The 14,190-nt window shown below is 56.9% G+C and overlaps 1 protein-coding gene across 2 annotated transcripts in view; it reads right to left on the reverse strand.

Moving 5' to 3' along the window:
* The window catches only part of DCHS1 (dachsous cadherin-related 1), a 59,455-nt gene that overhangs the window by 20,921 nt on the left and 24,344 nt on the right, over positions 1 to 14,190 (reverse strand). For both annotated transcript variants that reach the window (XR_007201216.1, XM_048293001.1), the window contains exons 8-18: positions 9,838 to 9,934; positions 9,513 to 9,670; positions 7,123 to 7,957; positions 6,631 to 6,870; positions 6,057 to 6,182; positions 5,575 to 5,784; positions 4,187 to 5,050; positions 3,598 to 3,711; positions 2,374 to 2,585; positions 2,077 to 2,231; positions 109 to 239 (exon numbers count right to left, since the gene is read on the reverse strand). Coding sequence is in view for 1 of the 2 variants with exons in the window: in XM_048293001.1 (XP_048148958.1) it covers positions 109 to 239; positions 2,077 to 2,231; positions 2,374 to 2,585; positions 3,598 to 3,711; positions 4,187 to 5,050; positions 5,575 to 5,784; positions 6,057 to 6,182; positions 6,631 to 6,870; positions 7,123 to 7,957; positions 9,513 to 9,670; positions 9,838 to 9,934 (3,142 nt within the window). In the remaining variant the exon portion in view is untranslated. The remainder of the gene's footprint in view (positions 1 to 108; positions 240 to 2,076; positions 2,232 to 2,373; positions 2,586 to 3,597; positions 3,712 to 4,186; positions 5,051 to 5,574; positions 5,785 to 6,056; positions 6,183 to 6,630; positions 6,871 to 7,122; positions 7,958 to 9,512; positions 9,671 to 9,837; positions 9,935 to 14,190) is intronic.

The raw sequence follows: 14,190 nt of genomic DNA on the forward strand, positions 1-14,190 counted from the left end.
ATGTGACCCAGCCCCTTGCAGGGACTGGCCTGGCCTCCCTGTGGGCTCCTCCCCACCCCATGGTGCCCACTGTACCCCAGTTCTGGCCCTCAGTGCTACGGCACTCACTCTCAGGGACACGAATCTCCCAGGGGACCGGGATAGTAGGGCTGTTGTCATTGACATCCATCACCACCACGGTCAGCGTGGCCGAGCCCATGAGCGGTGGTGTTCCTCGGTCCATCGCTGTCACCACCAAGCTGTGGGCAGGCATGAGGGTCAGATGTGTGCCCACACATGTGAGGGAGCACCTCACCTGTGTACAGTTCCTGGGACATGCACTGCACACCTGCATTGCACCTGGGACATGAACTGCAGGTGTGCACGGGGCTGGAACGTGTGCACGTGGTGGGGAAACCGCACAGCAGCTCAGAGTCTGGGGTGATGGATCTGTGCAGCACCTTCTCCGGAGGTGTTTAAGAAAAGACTGGTTGTGGCACTCAGTGCTCTAGTCTTGTTGACAAGATGGTGATCAGTCACAGGTTGGACTCAATAACCTCTTTTCCAACCTCAATGGTTCTGTGGTTTGGAGAGCATGTGTGGGTGTGGCAGGGCATATCACCCCTCTCCCCACCACAGGCGGCTGGTGCAGACAGGAGAGACAACCCAGGTGGGCAAGGCCCAGCAGGTATCATCTCCTGGCACCAAAAGGTCTGCCAGCTTAAGAGATGTGGGGAGAGATAAACAGAGGTGACCAAAAGGCCTGTTCTTACACTACATAAGTACTACAGATTACCACAGAGGCAGAAGCCCTCTACACACACGCACTGAAAGTGTGCAAGACTTCTCCCTGGAGTCTGGACACATGTTCTGTGGTTACTTTCCCGGGAATTGAGGGAAAGGATTTCGATGTGTGCTCCATCAGGAATTGGATGGTAAGAAACATTGGATCCTAAGTTATATTATTTCTTCTCTAGATGTAAAATTAATGGTATCTTTAACCCCGCATGTATAATACTACTTGTCCTCTTTTTGTCCTTAGTCCTGTGTGGTAATAATCTGTTTTAAGTCTTATGTCTGTTAGTTTTGTGTCTATTAAAGAAATAATTCATTCTATAATCGACCGAATTGGCCATTATTAAAGAACTTGTGAACGAGAGTGGGTCTTGGGGTGCTGGCCACCTCAACAAAGCTACTGCCTGCTGCCAGAGGCCTGGGCAAAAGGCAGGGACTTATCTAAACCCACATCATCCATTCATAACAGTGGGGCAGTGTGTGTGGTACATGGAGAGCATGGTGGGGCAGGGCAGCAGGTTTTTGCACACCTAAGGCATGTGTTGAAGTCTAGAAGGTGTGTGGGTGCAGGCAGAGCACCTTGCAGGGTGCAGGCAGGTGTCTGGGGTTCTCTGGCTGAAGGGAAACACTTGGAGCCTCTCTGGAATGGCGAGGGGTGTGTGGGTGGAAGGAATACCCCAGACTCCCCACACTGGGGAACAGAGCAGAGGAACCCAAAGCCATGGGGGCACATGTGGAGAGGGAGAACACAGACTGGGGGACCACACCTGAGCAAGGTGTGGGGGAAAGGGCAGGAGAAGCCTCAGATTCATGGTTGGGTGTTTGCCAGCATTTCACATACGTGTGGCTAGAGTGGATGGATATGTCCAGAGCGTGCACACATGGTGAGGGGCCCAGAAGGCCTGTCTGGATGCAGGGGGACATGTGGGGGACATGCTCAGGTTAGTGCAGGGGTCTGGAGCCATGTGGCAGGACACAAGGATCCTATGCTTGGAGGTGGAAGTAATTGAGCAGATGCAGTGCGGATTAAGGAGGCAGGAAGGGGAATGGATGAACCTAGGGCCCTCTCACAAGCTCCTCAGCTCCATGGAGACCCGACTGAGCTGTGCGTGGGCTCATCTTGGCCATCTGCCTCCTGTGTCCTTCACTCCCACTGACCCTCAGCAGTGTTGCTTGATAGAGCCATTTCACAGACAGGCTGGGACAGCTTTGGGGGCACCAAGAACAGTGCTCCCCATGCTCCTGGGCTGTGCTCCACAACTCTGTCCCTGTCCCAGCATTCCCTAGCCTGGCTGCACTCACCGGGTCTGGGACCAGATCTCTCTGTCCAGGATGGCAGCAGTGGTAATGGTGCCAGTCTGAGGGTCAATGTGGTACAAGCCCGGCATTGGCAGGGACTGGTTGATGGCATAAGTCACCTGCCCATTTGCTCCCTGGTCCAGGTCATCTGCCAGTACCTGCAAAGCCACATGAGATTCAGCTGTGGAGCCCCTGAGGCAGGACTTGTGTGCTAGTGCCAACCCCAGGCCCATGCAGCCCCCATCCCATAACTCCAGCCAGGCTAGGGCTCGGGTGTCCCTGTTTGTGCCCCGGCCATACCTGGATGACAGGTGAGTCATAGCTCTGTGACTCCCAGATGAACGCCACATAGTTCTGCAGCTGGAAGCGGGGCAGGTTGTCGTTCACATCCTGGAGGTTGAGGTTTATGGCCATAAAGCCAAAGGAAGCCGTGGTCTCTGCCTGGATCACCAGGCGCAGCCGGGGGCTGGCCTCGAAATCCAGGCTACTGGAGTCCTGCACTGAGATGGCACCTGGAAGGAGGACAGCAAGAAGGGGGGAGCAATGTACCAGCATATCCATCCATCCATCCATCCATCCATCCCTCCATCCACTCATCCCTCCATCCGTCCATCCATCCATCCATGCATCCATCCCTCCGTTCATTCATCCATTCATCCATCCACCCATCCACCCACCCATCTCTCCCTCTGCTCACCCATCCCTCTCTCCACCCATCCACCCATTCTCAGGTGGACAGGACACACACTGAGCTCTTCCAAGCCCTCCCCACACTGCCAGCTTCTCATCATTCTCAAGAGCTGACCTGAGTGAGGACACCCACACCTTGCTGGGGACAGGCGGCTCCTGCTGATGTTACAGCATGCGACAGTCCTCCCACCTGGAGGCTCTCCCGAAGGTGTGCAGCAGAAAGAGCTGCTCCTACCATGACATAAGCTCATCCAGCTCCAAGCCAGGGTCACCTCACTGCAGCTTTGAGTCCAGTCAGAGCCTTGCAAGTGCTCTGAGGACAGATAGCCACTGCCACTCACCTGAGCCACGGGCAGCTAGGCTGCTGGAGCGACAAGGTGCTGCTGTCCCACCCAAGAAGGAGGAGGGCAGCCAGCAGGATCTATTAACTAACTGACAACATTTCTATGGGCACGTAGGGACACCTTCCCCTATCCCAGGTTGCTCAAAGCCCTGTCCAGCCTGGCCTTGGACACTTCCAGGGATGGGGCAGCCACAGCTGCTCTGGGCAACCTGTGCCAGAGCCTCACCACCCTCACAGGGAAGAATGTCTTCCCAAAATCCCATCTAACCCTGCCCTCTGAGGTTTTGGGAAAATGTCTAATTATGGGGGACCACAACTGCACTGGGAGCAGTGCTAGCAGGTGCTGGTCAGTGACAGGGCAGCGTCCACATTCCAGTACTAACACCTCTCAACTAACTGGTACAGAGTGTGGATGGTGTTCCTGTGCCCTGGGGGCCCCGAGCACTTGAGCAGGTGTGAGCAGAGCTCCCCAAGTGTTCCTGGAGCTGTACCTGAGTTGGGCTGGATCAGGAAGGTGTTCCTCTCGTTGCCACTGATGATGCTGTAGGTGATGCGCCCCGAGGAGCCCCCCGTGTGCATGGCCTGGACACTCGCCACCTCAGTGCCTGGGAGAGCGAAAGGGTATGAAGGGACAGTGGAGCCTTGGGGCACGTGGCAAAGGGTCAGGGTGATGCATGGCAGCATGTGCTGTACCACAGGACCACCAGTCTGCCTGAGGACACTGCTGACAGGGGACTGAAGATCTCATGGTAATGTTGGGCTGGGAGCCTGGAGTCATGGTGCCTGTCCATGGCTCCTCTGTGGTCTCACTGTGACCCCGGAGACCTTCTGGCAGCATTTGGACACCTGTGGCTGCCTACAGTGATCTGAACCCACTGAGGCCAGCCCAGAGGGACACCACCCTGACCAGCCCGGGCACCACTCAGACCCTGCAGTTCCTTGGGTCTTCCCAAAGCATAAAAGGACTTCCCCAGACCCCATAGTGCCCCCTGGTCTGAGTTCCCCACAGCGCTGCTCCCACTTCCCCTCGTGCCCTATCCCATTCCATCACAGCACTTTCTGGTCACTGCCATTGGGTACCTGGGGTGGCATTTTCGGCCAGGGCCACATCACTGGTGCTGCGGGGAAAGCGCAGCCCCTGGTACGGCTCCTCCTGCACATGGATCACCACTACCCCTGTGGAGGAGAGCGCTGGCTGCCCCAGGTCGGTGGCCAGCACGAAGAGCGTCCGCTGGCGCTGGCTGAGTGAGCCAAGGGGCTGCAGCAGCTGAATGTCCCCCGTGTAGGAGTTGATTGCAAAGGCAGAGCTGGGCGTGGCAAAGCGGTACAGGATGGAGGCATTTGCACCTGCGTCCCTGTCCTCAGCCCTCATGGTGGCCACCACCTGCTTGAGCGGCGTGTGGCGGGACAGGTTGACGGAGAGTGGGCTGTGCAGGAAGGCCGGAACGTGGTCGTTGACATCTCGCACCATGACAGTGACACGCACAGCCGTGCTCTTGGGCTCCCACGGTGCCGAGTCCACCGCCATGGCCAGGAAGCTGTAGGTGGGCTGGCGCTCCCGGTCCAGTGCCTGGGCACTCCGGATGCGCCCACTCTGTGGCTCCACCTGGAACATGCCCAGCGACTCATTGCCCAGGTAGTAGGAGACCTGCCCATTGGTGCCCTCATCTGGGTCTTCGGCCACCAGCTGCAGCACCAGGTCACCGACTGGCAAGTCCTCTGGCACCTCCACCATGTAGGTGGCCTGAGCAAAACCAGGTGCATTGTCATTGAGGTCCAACACCTGCACAGTCACCGACATAGTGGCACTGCGTGGGGGGGAGCCGTGGTCCTGCACCACTACAATGAGGCTGTAGGAAGCAATTTGCTCTCGGTCAAGGGCGTGTGCAGTGGAGAGGACACCAGAGACGGGGTCTAGGCTGAAATCCTGCCCAGGGTCTCCACCTAAAAGAGAAGAGGGGGAATAACAAGGCAGCATGCCTGTAACTGGAATGAGAAAGGCCCTGGAGAACATGAAGCCCATCACCACGGGGTCTGGCAGGGTGGGTAGAGTGAGCCCTAGTGGGAGCAAACCTCCTTGGGTCAGCTCCATGTGAAGAACTGACTCTAACCACTCACAGGCCAGTGCTGCAGCCACGGGGAGTCGCCAGACAGCATGTGACAGGATACAGTGAAAATCTGACTTGGCAATCTGTGAATCAACAGGTCAGAGCAGCCAGAAGAGGTGTGGAACTGGTCTAAGCCTGGGGAACCAGACACAAGCCTGGGGAACGAACAGTGCAGCCTGTCTGGATCTTAGGGTGCTCTTTACTGGGGGCAGAGAGCTGAGAGGTGGCAGCAATGCCATGCAGTTTGGAGCAGGAGAGAACTGAGGTGGAACGGGACTGCTGCAGGTGATGTCCCCAGATCCAGGGAAGCTCAGGGACAAGTCCTTGCCCAGCCCAGCACTCCCAGTGCATCCATCTCACCTGCCACCCGGTATTCCAAGCGTCCGTTCTCTCCACCATCAGGATCAGTGGCCCGCAGGGTGTAGAGTGCCACACGACTCTGGTTCTCAGGAACCTCCACGGAGCAGGACTCGCTCTCCAGGTGTGGTGCATGGTCATTGTCGTCCCCCACGGTGACCCGCACCGTGGCCTTGGTGAGACTGGGCGGCAGGCCGGCGTCCCGCGCGTAGACTGCAGGACACAGTGAGAGCAGCAGAGGCTGCCCTGACGACTGCGAGCTACGGCCACAGCGGGTGTATGCCAACGCCCAGGCACCCACCGGGGCAGCCAGGCATGAGAGCATTGGCATTCCTGCACCCCCAAACCACCCCACAGCCCTGCTGTGCCCCACAGCCCCTCCCCCCTCCCCATGGCCTTCCCTCTCTGCAACACTCCTCGCCCCAGCAGCAGGAAGCCCCTGCCTACCCCCACCAACCCCCTGCCTGCTGCCTCCCCCTGCATACCTGTCAGCACATGCTGCTCCTGCTCCTCCCGGTCCAGGGGACGCGTGGTGACAATGAGCCCCGTCTGTGGGTGGATGGAGAACGGCCCCCCAGAGAGACCCCCATAGGACACCTGTCCATTGGCACCTGCGGGGACGAAGGTGGTCCGAGAGCAGCCTAGCAGCAGCCCCAGTGCCTCATTTGGCTCCCAGCCCTGCACCTCCTTGCTCCCAGCTCTCACCTGGGGCTCATGGGTTGTGTGAGATGGTGGGCTCGCTCCCTGGTGGCAGAGGTGCGGGGGGGAAGGGGGGGTCCCAGCCTAAGCCAGCTGGTGGGAGGCCAGATGGGCCAAGGAGACCCCACAGAACAAAGGCCACGGGCCAGAGGACCAGAAGGAACCACAGTCCTTGTTCCATTCCCACCCTCTCCCAGGATTCAGCCCATCTCCCACCTCCAGGCCAGGTGCTGATCCTTCCCTCTGGTCAGCCAGGCTCTCCAGACCAGCAGAAAGGAGCAGGGTATGCCCAGACCTGGGACTGCATCTCCAGATAGGCCCTGACTGAACTGGGCAGCTCACCCTCGCCTGCATCCTCACCCAGATCCCGGTCCGTGGCCAGCACCTGCAGCACTGGGCTACCAGCCGGAAGGTTCTCCATGATGTGGGCTTCATACTCAGGTTTCTCAAAGGCAGGAGCCTCATCATTGACGTCCAGCACCAGCACGGACAGCAGCTGTGTGGCGGAGAGGCGTGGGAAGCCATGGTCTGTGGCCACCACCGTCAGGTTGTGCTGTGCCACCTCCTCCCGGTTCAGGGCCCGCACAATGGACAGTGCACCTGTGGACACAGGATAGGGGCAAGCTGGGACCAGTGGCACTGGGGCTTATACCTTGGGACTACTATGTGGCTGCAGGCCCTGGGGTGTGCTGGGACAGACAGGTCTCAGGAGACAGCAGCACTGTGCCGACCAGCTGCTGTGCTTGGGCCTCCCCACACCCCCAGTCTCGCTCCTCCAGGCTCCCCAGCCCACACTCTCCTCCTGTGCACCGCGTACCCCTGACACCACCCCTGCACCCTCCCCGCCCTCACCAGTGCTGGGGTTGAGGTGGAAGCGGCCATCACTGTTGCCTGCTCGCAAGGAGTAGCTCACACGTCCGTTCTCTCCCAAGTCGCTGTCCTGGGCCACCACATGCAGTGCCACAAAGCCTGTGGGCTGGTCCTCCATGACGCTGACGGTGGCCGGGGAGAGGAAGACGGGCACATTGTCGTTCTCATCGGTCACAAACACACGGGCTGTGACGGCAGCTGAGCGGCGCTGGCTGACATTGCGGGCCTGGTCTGTGGCCTCCACTACCAGCAGGAAGGAGGCAGCAGCCTCCCGGTCGAGGCCCTGGCGCAGGGTCAGCTGCCCTGAGCGGCTGTCGAGCTGGAAGGGGGCTCCGGGCGGCTCCAGGTGCAGCAGAGCATAGCGCACCTGACTGTTGGGGCCCACTCCATCCCCATCCAGCGCCTGGAAGGTGAAGATGGAGGAGCCAGCCTGGGCATTCTCAGGCACCACAATGGTAATGGGGTCTTCGGGGAAGGTGGGTGCCTGGTCATTGCAGTCCTGCACGTGGATCTGGACCAGCACCAGCCGGCTGGAGGGATAGCCATGCTGCGTGTCCTCGGCACTCACCTGGAGCACGTGCCGTGCCCCAGCTTCATAGTCCAGCTCACGGGCAGCATAAATCTCCCCTGTCATACTATCAACCACAAAGGTGCCATCCCCACCACCTCCTACTACCGTGTAGGTCAGTTGTCCTTGTGCAAGGGCATCCAGAGGGGCCACTGAACCAATCACAGACCCTGGCTTGACCCCCTCGAGAGGATGCAGGGTCAACACGGTGGCATCAGGCCGTGGCAGCACACGGGAGGATGGCAACACCTGTGAGGAGAGGAAGGAGTCAGGGGCACGCACAGGGGGCTGTGTGCCAGGGCACACACTGCAACACAGGAGGGTCCCTCTGGTCCTCAGAATACACTTTTCACTGTGAGGGTGCCTGAGCCCTGGCACAAGCTGCCCACAGGTGGTGGAGTCTCCAGCCTTGGAGACAGCCAAAAGTCACCTGGACAATCCCATTTGAGCAGGGGGCTGGAGAAGGTGACCTTCACAGGTACCTTCCCTCAGCCACTCCTTGGGTCTGTGACTGGGTCAGATACTGCAAAGCCAACAGACAGCAGCAGAAACAATTCTGCAAACATAAGCATGAATGGGTAAGAAGATAGGTCACGCTCATCCTGATAGGAGGCACAGGAAGAGAACCCAGTATGACCCCAAGATAAATAAATACTATCACTAGTTTTGTTAAAGATACTGAAGTTAATTTGGGGGTGAGGTGCACTCGCAGATGGGAGACAGGATGCTGTAAAGGCCACCACAGTATGATCTGAAGGGAAAACCCGCTGAAGAAGCACATTACTGTCAAAGAGCTGAGGAAAACGGGAGTAACAACAAACCTGTCAGCCCAGAGGGGATCAAACCCAGTGACTGTCAAACAAATATCTATTACAGGGATGCAAACCAGCATGATGGGGATGGCCAGCCTGGCCTCAGTGCTCTGGAGGCTGCAGAACAGCTCTGATTACAAGAACAGTTACAGACATGGTGTAAAAAGGAAATGGTACAAAACAAGCTGGCGGCTGAAGGCAGATGTGGCGAGCTAACACCCGGCTCCACTCCTCAAGGGGATGCGGTTTATCACACCCACCTGGGCTAGAACTCATCTCTGGACCTCCCACACTAGCTGGGGAAAGGCACAGAGTGGGGACGGCTGTGTGACAGAAAGGACTGAGAGACCAGCTAGCTCAAGGGAGGAATGGGCAGGGCTGGTGGAGATGGCACAGCAAGGACAGTCAAATGGCCTCGGCAACTGCAAGGACAGGGACGAGAAGATGTGAAATGATGTTCTGTGGGAGTGCCTTGATGGGGGCAACCAGAGCCTCTGCTGCAAAAGGAAGCTCATTAATAACAGCAGAGAAAGGATGTAGCTGTCTGGGCAGTACCAGGCAGGGAGTACCAAAGTGACACAGACATGAGGGACATGCTGCAGGTCAGAACACTGGTTTCATTAGATGCTGGGAAGAGTGGAAGTCTTCGTGCAGGGAACCTCTGATGTCTTCCCTGCACAGGGTATCTAGGACAGGGTCGGCTGACTAAGGCTGGAGAAGGCAGAACTGCAATTGGCCACTTTGGAAATGAGGACACGTGCAGGGGCAGACAGACCTATCCCTTCCCATCCCAGGTTCTCCATGCAGATTTTAGGGCTGGATCAACAGCTGAGCAGGAGCAGAGGGTGCCCAGGGATGAAGGTGGTAGAGGATGCAGAGGTGGGGAGAAAGGCTGCCAAGGAGCTGGATGGTGTCTTCCAAGAGGCAAGTGAGGGGTAGATGGTACAGGGACAGGAGGAGCTGGGGTGCAGGAACAGGAGGAGCTGGGGTACCTGGACACGAACGATGGCTGATGTGCTGCGAGGCACTGTGCCACGGTCACTGGCTGTCACAGTGAAGATGTACTCGGCACGCTCAGTCCGGCGCAGAACTGTGGCTGTCCGCAGCTCTCCGGTAGCCATGTGCAGAGTGAAACGCTCTGCCCAGGCTCCTGCAGAGGGAGGGAAACACTGTTGGGAGAAGCATGGAGGAGGGAGGGCAGGAGAGGGTGGGAAGGAAGGGGAGTGGGTGTGGGGATCCCAGGCAGTGGGCACCCATCCGCCGAGGTGATGGCTGCAAGGCAGAGCAGCATTGCTTTGCCAGTTCTGGAGCTCGTACCTATCAGTGAGTAGATGATGGTCCCATTCTCCCCCTCGTCGGGGTCCTTGGCCTGCAGGGAGGCGACCAGGAGTCCTGATGGCTTCTCTTCCAGCACCTGCAGCAAGGCCCAGGGAGCAGTTGAGTGGCACAGGGAACCTCTAAGATCACCCCACAGCCCCCCAAGCATGGCATGAGGTCTGCACTGTCTTGCACCAGCCCTGCACCTCACCCACAGCACAGACCCCTGGCAGGCAGGACCCACAAGCTGTGCCTGAGGCTGGGAACATGGAGCAGCCCACAGCAATTGGCCAGGGGAGGTTCTGCCTCACCAGCCCTCCTCTCCTTCTGCCCCATTTAACAACACACTCGGCAGGGTGGGGGCACACTGAAGGGCTGTGGGAGGGCACTGCTTCACCTGTGTTACACATGGAGCCTCTGCAGGTAGGTAAGTGCAAGGCTCCACAACAGCCCTGGTTCTTTCTGCCCCAACAGACCCCTTCAGCTGCAAACGGCCAATGTGTGAGCCCTTGACAGCCCAGAGCCAGCCTCCCCGGCCACAGCCAGGGATCTTCTCAGTTCCCACAGTTAGCCAGGGAGGTTTGCCACCTCTGGAAGTGCATCTGGCAGACCTTCTGGGGCTCAGGTACCTCAACTTGGGGCTTTTCCCTTCTCTCCTTTGTTCCTGGGTAGCACCACCTATCTGTAGGTACTTTAGACCCCCATTTTATGCCAGTGCAGCACAAGACCATTGAGACATCAATTACATGTGCTCAGGTAACCTCATGTCCTGAGGGGAGCTACCTCCTTTGCCACAGAGACTACACAATAGAGCATGGCACACAAACACCTTTTCTGGATAGCTATGGAACTGGATGCCTCCCCATCACTGTCCCGCAGCACCTGTCAGGTTTTGGAATCATCCTCAGCAAACATCCCCTCCCTGCTGCAGTCCTGCCCCCTCCAGCATGTACTCTTTGGTGGAACAGGACTCCCACTCAGCACAGGCTCTGCTGTTCTTTCCACCCCAGCAGATGCCAAATTCCCACCTCAAGGGGACAGACCTTGCATTCCCATCCAACCAGCACATCCTGTGGAAGAGACCACCCTCCCAGACCCAGCTGTGCAGAGTGATCTGAACACTTAATGCATTTAGAAAGGGACAAGAGGAATCCAAGCAGGATTCTGGAGAAGAAGATGCAGGTTTCCAGGTGGAGGTGAGGGCCAGAGCTGTTGCCCAAGCTGCTGGCACTGTGCTGAAGCCCCGGGAGGGGAGACCAGAGGAGCTGGACTCGTTCAGCCAGGATAGGCAGTGCTGGGACTGTGCTCTGTAAACACTGGGAGAGGGAGGGAAATTCCAGAGAGAGAGGACAGCTTTTTAAGCAAAAACACAATATTGGCACAAGAACAAATGAGTATAAAATGGTCAGAAATTAGTTTAGGCTGGAAATGAAGAGATGTTTTCTAGTACCAGATCAAGGAATCTGGAACAGCCTTTCACAGCAGTGATGGAGGCACAGACCTAAATACAGCCTGGCCCTTGATGAAAGGAGGGTCTGCGTGGACACCTCTACGTGGGGCCACGATTCAGAGGCCCCTTCCAACCTCTCCCCACCACAGGCCGGGGCAGGGTCTGCCCCCACTGCCCTCAACCCAGACTTGAGTGGCTCCTGCTCAGCAGGCAGGGACACTCTCCCCTTCCATGAGCAATCAGACCCCTTTGAGAAAAGCAGACATGTCAGAGGAGTTACATGAGCAACACCCACACAGCCCCACGTACAAATGCCACTTCAGTCACACAAACAGGAATAAACAGCAATAGCAGTGGGCTTGCCTCTGCAAACTGGTAAGACAGTGGCCACATGGGCACATTTGGGTCTGCCCACCCTGCCTGAAGGTTGCTGCAAACACCAGCCTGGTCCCAAGCTCACAGAGCCATTCTGGCCACAAGCACAGCTCTGGCAGGGGTTGGCAGTGGATATACAGAAATGTGAGAAACATGGTACATATGGAACAATCCTCCTGTGAACTTCCCCGGCTCCCAGCCCGCTGTGGCTCAGACACTTCCCGAGCCACAGATCATATTTGTGTTCATCAGCCTTTGATGGACTTTTTTCTTTCCATGAATTCATCTAGTTTTGAACCCATGCAACTCTGGGCAATGATTTCACAATTTAATTACATTCTGCATGAAGAAGTGCTGCCTGTGTTTATTTTAAACCTGCTGCCTGGTCAGTTCTTATGGAGCTGCCCGGTTTTGTGTTATGAAAAAAGCAACTCCTCATTTCCCCATGACTCTGTGCACACATGTGTGATATTCCTGCAGCTTTGTCCATGTCAAAGAATGTTTTCTTTCTGCTTGGAACCATTATCTGCCAGAGATCCCAATAACATCTTTTTCTGAATGGTTTCTAGCACTTCTGCTCACTTAGAGAATGGAACCGGACAGAGAACGTGGGCAGAATCTGAGCTGATGATGAGCTGATCACCCAAATATCATCTGGGTGATGATATTTTCTTTCATTCTGTTTCTTTTCTAATTAAACTCAGCATTTGATTTGCTTTTTTGCCCGCGCTGAGCCTGGTGTGGCACTTTCACAAAGCTCTAGGCTTCTCCCCAAACAGAAGCAGCCAGTTCAGAGCCCACCACTGTGTAAGTGCCATCCGTGTTGCTTTCCAGCAACTTGCTTAGCAGCAGTGATTTCATCTCCCATCTTCTTCCCTGACTCAACAGTGAAACATGATCCTTTTACAGGTCTTCACAGGCAGCCCTCACCTTGAATGCTTTAAATAGACCAGTGACATCAACCACCACATCTTTGAGAGGATACAGCAAAATACCAGCACCAGGGGCACCCCCTCTGTGAAAACAGGCACCCTCTTCCTTCCCTTCGCTCTCTCTCCCCTCTCCTACCAATCATTCCCTGGGAGGATCCATTACTGCAGACCCTTTGCAAACACCCCTGGTCCTGCCAGCATTATCACCAGTGTGTTTCATCTCAGAGCCCCACAGCTGATGCTGGAAGGTACCGACACGGAACCCTCCTCTGCTTTGCCTGATGAACACTGACATGAACGCTGCACTGAGAATGTCTGCAAGAAATCATGGAGCTTTGTGTTATCATCCAGTTTTCACTTCTTCCTCCAAGTCTATCTTCTACATCCAAAACATGGCTAGCAGTGGGCTGTTACGGCGCTTCACCCTTCTGTATCTCTGTTTCCAACACCTGCAAACCGAAGTGCCCAAACCAAAGGGCCCAAGCAGGTGTTTGCTCAGAGCTGCTGCAGCATTTACCTGCCCTCAGAGCTCTGAACCCATCTCAGCCTTGCCCTGTCCCCTGAAGGATGCATCTGCTTTCATGGTCTCTTTGTAAGGGCAGAGCCCTCCCAAGCTCTAGCAGGGCACTCGCAGCACTTTGTGCCCCCAAACACTGGGATCAGCTGCAGATCCTGCCATGCAGTGTGTCACAGGTGTCCCCGCACAGGAGCAGGGCTCACAACAGATGCCAGGTGCGAGCAATGCCACATCGCAGAGCCCATCCAGTGCACCCTCAGCCATGCCATGGCTGGCTGGTCCCGGGCCTGCTCTGGTCCCAGAGCCTTGCTCAGAGAGAGGGCAAGACTAACTGTGCCCCCTTTGCCTCCTCTAGGGTCTTGGAGATGTGCTCACCCAGGCCAAGCCCTGCCAGCAGCTTTGCCAGCAGAGCAGGGCATGCACGAAGATGACTGGGCAAGGGATGACTGTACCCTAGAATGGGAAGGGAAGAGGCAATGAGCAGGGAAGGCCTGGCTGGAGCTGCAGAGTGTCCCCAGATCTTGTGTCACCCAGCTGGCTACCAACACAGTCCTGTCGGCTCTGACCTGTCTGGGGTGCACAGCTCAGGCAGGACGTGTGACAGAGAGTGGCTGTCACCATTGTGATGTTTCTGACCCAACCCAGAGCAAGGGGCTTTGAGCACACAGCCTGATGTGCAGCAATGGACGCAGAGTGGGCACGGCCATCCAGCTGCAAGCTGTCCCTGCTCTGTGCCGAGCAGATGAGGCCAGGGCCTGGCTGCCCATTGTGTTCTGCTGCTGCCAGCGCCCCTCAGCTGGCTCCCACGAGCCCTCGCCACTCATGATGCTCTCAGGGACACAGCTGAGCAGAGGCAGGTGGGTGGGGGGCTGGTCCTCACCCAATTCTCCTGAGCAGTACCCATGTAGCTGGGTCTGCAGCACATGCAGTGCCCGGTGACTGCTGCCACCAGAGTGCTGAGGGAAAGCTTGGCTGGCAGACACTGTAGAGTCACAGAAAACTCTCGTGCGTGCCAAGCCCAGCTGGACAATGCTTTCTTGACCTCCCAGAAAGACAAGTGGCTGTACCAAAAATCCCCA

This window comes from Corvus hawaiiensis, chromosome 2 (assembly GCF_020740725.1).
Source record: "Corvus hawaiiensis isolate bCorHaw1 chromosome 2, bCorHaw1.pri.cur, whole genome shotgun sequence".
NCBI classification, from domain to species: domain Eukaryota; kingdom Metazoa; phylum Chordata; class Aves; order Passeriformes; family Corvidae; genus Corvus; species Corvus hawaiiensis.